Source organism: Ailuropoda melanoleuca, unplaced genomic scaffold (assembly GCF_002007445.2).
Source record: "Ailuropoda melanoleuca isolate Jingjing unplaced genomic scaffold, ASM200744v2 unplaced-scaffold12538, whole genome shotgun sequence".
Taxonomy (NCBI): domain Eukaryota; kingdom Metazoa; phylum Chordata; class Mammalia; order Carnivora; family Ursidae; genus Ailuropoda; species Ailuropoda melanoleuca.
In genome coordinates this window covers 1-4,088 of record NW_023181102.1, presented here as the reverse complement: position 1 = coordinate 4,088, position 4,088 = coordinate 1, and the positions used below count along the sequence as shown (strand labels likewise).

General features: G+C 33.0%; 1 protein-coding gene across 1 annotated transcript in view; it reads left to right on the top strand.

Annotated features, from left to right (window-relative positions):
• LOC117797761 (mitotic spindle assembly checkpoint protein MAD2A-like) overlaps positions 1-4,075 on the top strand; it is a 4,709-nt gene extending 634 nt beyond the window's left edge. The window contains exons 2-4 of the mRNA XM_034650217.1: positions 895-929; positions 1,147-1,215; positions 2,149-4,075. Of these exons, the coding sequence (XP_034506108.1) occupies positions 895-929; positions 1,147-1,215; positions 2,149-2,321 (277 nt within the window). The 3' untranslated portion in view covers positions 2,322-4,075. The remainder of the gene's footprint in view (positions 1-894; positions 930-1,146; positions 1,216-2,148) is intronic.
• The last annotated feature ends 13 nt before the right edge of the window (positions 4,076-4,088 follow it).

The following is a 4,088-nucleotide window of genomic DNA, read 5'->3' as shown; positions in this document are numbered from 1 at the left end:
GGTTTGATCTTTAATATCCTGTGGAGAAAGATTTGGCTCACAAACTGTGCTCACAAAAGAATTTTGCTTATCATGGACTTTTAACATAATTGCCCTTAGGCTAAATCCATAAATTTCAAACTTTAGTATTTATGGCCCTATATGTAAAGCTACACATGGTGTCTGTCCTAAGTGGGCCATTTCATGAATTGTTGAAAGGTACTTTTAACCATGAAGTGTTATCCTAGGCTTTCTTCTAGCTTACTGTGCAGCTCTACTGTATTTCATTTAATGCTACAAACTTCCATAGACACTTTTTAAACTGAAGTTTTTAGAGCCTCTGGTTGGGAGATGCCAGTCGTTGTATGCTAATTCCTAGCATTGTTCTAGGCATGCTTACCTGTAAACTCAGAACTATGTCTCATAATGAAATGGAGTTTGCTCCTGAAGCCTTTGGTCTATTTTAGAAAATGTTAGTTATAAAAAAAACTCCATACATGATTAACATCTTATTTGAGGCCATAGGAAATTAGACATTTAGGCATTACTAAAAATGCCAAAATGATCATACTGATTAAATTTTTGAGATACTGCTTCTTATCTTTATTTTAAGACATGCTGAAGCTTTCCTGACTTGAAGCACTTGGCAGGTTTTCTAGTCATCTGTTAATTTAATGACCTGATACAAAGATCAACCCTAAAAAATGATTGGAAGGATAAATGAAGTAATAGAGATACATATTGTGCCTACTAGGTTTCTTAAGGATATATATTTATATTCATTTAAAGAAAACTCCTTTTGAATGCATTACTTGTTTGAATTAGGAAGCATTTAATCAGATAAATAATCTCACGAATGTTTTAAGTAACTTGCTAAAACTTAAGATGAATTAATTAATTTAGTTTCTTTGATAGTACACCCAGAGAAAAGTCTCAGAAAGCTATCCAAGGGGCGCCTGGGTGGCACAGCGGTTAACCGTCTGCCTTCGGCTCAGGGCATGATCCCAGCATTACTGGATCGAGCCCCATGTCAGGCTCCTCTGCTGGGAGCCTGCTTCTTCCTCTCCCACTCCCCCTTCTTGTGTTCCCTCTCTCACTAGCTGTCTCTATCTCTGTCAAATAAATTTAAAAAATCTTAAAAAAAAANGTCTCAGAAAGCTATCCAAGATGAAATCCGTTCAGTGATCAGACAGATCACAGCTACGGTGACATTTCTGCCACTGTTGGAAGTTTCTTGTATTATACAACTTCACATTGGCTTAAATTTGTTGTAGAAAAGACTAGGCTACTACTTTGAGAATTAATGCTTTCATTAAGTTTTTTCTTATTTATCAATGTCATGTTACATGACTAAGAAAAATGTTATAAAGCTAAAGTAATGCTGTTTGAGTTTTATTTTAGAAATGCTGAAAAGGAAAGGAGAAGATAGTCTATACCTTTCATTGTAATTTCTTTCGTTATTTTTATTTCAACACATTTCTATGTATATAATTAAGACTCATAGCTATAATTGCGTCTTCCTTTTTTTTATTTAAAAAAAANTTTCTTATTTATCAATGTCATGTTACATGACTAAGAAAAATGTTATAAAGCTAAAGTAATGCTGTTTGAGTTTTATTTTAGAAATGCTGAAAAGGAAAGGAGAAGATATTCTATAGTAGTCACTCTTGAATATTTTGATGTAATTTCTTTCGTTATTTTTATTTCGACACATTTCTATGTATATAATTAAGACTCATAGCTATAATTGTGTCTTCCTTTTTTTAGATTACTCCTTCACTTATCAGATATAGCCTAACTACTACTATATGCCAGGGGCTATTCTGGGCAGTAGGATACAGTGGTCACAGAACCAAGATGTTATCTTTTCTATGTCTTAGATTCATGCTGTCTCATGATTAATTATATGCTTTCTGCAAATATTTTTATTGGTTTTTCTCTTTAAAGGAAAAAAATGTCGAGTTTTTCATAAAATAAAGTGAAAGGAGTACAGTATTTCTGTACTAAAATTTCCATTGAGGAAAAGCAGTTAGTTAATAAAATTGATTAGAGATCAAGCTAAACTAGCTTTTCTGACACTATAGGTGGTTCAAATGTGAAAGAGACAGGAAAGGGTAGTTGTACTTTTGAAAAAATAATTGTACTTTAATGATTTTATCCCCAATTTAGGTTCATTTGATCTACTGATTTATACAGACAAAGATTTGGTTGTACCTGAAAAATGGGAAGAGTCGGGACCGCAGTTTATTACCAATTCTGAGGAAGTCCATCTTCGTTCGTTTACTACTACGATCCACAAAGTAAGTAGCATGGTGGCCTACAAAATTCCTGTCAATGACTGAGGATGAGATAAGGACAGTGATGTACTTGTAATTCTCAGATGTGGTTTTCCTGAAACCAAGTCAACTATAGTTGATACATTTTGTTTCATTGGTTAATTTTTAGATGGGGAAAACTTAACATTATACTTCTATTGAACTGTGCATAATTATTCCATTTTTTGGTACCTGTATGACTTGATACAGGGTTCACATAAATTATTGCACATTGTTCAAAAGGGAACTAGCAGATTACATCAGCATTGTTATGTCAGTTCCTTTGAAGGTGGTAACTGTAGATGGAAAACTTTTGCTATGAAGCTAAATGCCTTCTTAAATCAGACCTTTTGGGCAAGTACGTTGACTCGGAATATAGGTAGGGAGATATTTGAATATAAAATACAGCATAAGAAGTCCAGATATTCAGAATCTTTGTTTAGATCCTGAAATTATCTAATGATAATCTGTAAGTAATGAAAAATTGCTCCTATTAGGTCCTTTTGCCATTTATTTCATTTGTATATTTTCCATATTGAAAGCATTTCCAATTATTTGATTTTAATTTATATAACTTGACAAAGCTCTGTATATTGCCACTGTTTAAATTCCTGTGATACAGAACTCTTAAAATTTTTTTTTATGTTTTGTAAAATCAAGCTTTAAATGATGATGTGATAAAGTTAAATATGTATGTTTTAAATTTGTCTTAACATATTTTTATATTGGTGTGGTATTAACACAGTTAAATAGTAGGATGGATTCAGTATAGCGAATAATATCTTGTGCCTACCAGGGCCTAAGAATACAAACCTGAATAAGTCAAGAGGTACTTTCAATTTGATAGACAAGCTTTGATTATACATCCCTTTAATCTTATAACTGTGGACTTAAAATAAGCATCATTCTTTGTATAAAATAATACATGTCAGTTGGAGTTAATTCATTTTAGCATATATTGGACTGTAGAACTTTTCTATACTCATAGCCTTATTGCCAGCCTAGTTTTCCTTATTTTTCCAAGGTCAGTTGAAGGCGAACTTCTAAAAATTCTCTCCTTATATCTGTTCTAAATCTTAATCTCATTTTTATAATTAAGTGTTTAGTATCAGATACTGTTCTAAGATTTTCATGTGTATTAACTCATTAATCTTCACCATAAAGTAAAAATACATAGCCTGTATCCGTTCATTCAAAAATTACAAAGTGAGCACCTGTTAATGTGCCAAGTATTGGGATGAATGAAACAAAGTCCTTGCCCTTCTGAAGCTTGAGATAGGAAGGAGAGGAAAATACATGGCAAGCTTCCAGGAAGTAACTACACAGGTTTATCTCATATGTGTTTGTTATTTCACCTGAATGATCTCTTTGATCCTGTTGCCTGCTTGTTAAGAATAAAGGGCAATTCTTTTCACTGCAAGACAAGTAGGTGCCAGTATTTGATGATAGGTGTAGTGAATGTTGTGAAAGCCCATTTCCTTGAGAATTGAAGCTATCTAATTGAGGTCCACCTCATGTCTTTTTCCTGAATAAGAAAAGTAGTTATGCAGAAATGGAAATGATGATGAATTAGTTATGGTCAAGAGTCTGGTTTTCCCACGAGATATAGTACAAAGTGGACACTAGTAAGATTAAAACATTTGAATTCTGGGCTATTCATAACCTCTTAACGTGAAATGAGATTGAGAAGGAAAGCGGAAATGGAAGTCCAGTAAAAATATGGAGACTTGAACATTTTGGAGCTACTTTTGGGACAAAAGTTGAAATTCTTTTTAGAAAGCGGTAACTGCTTTA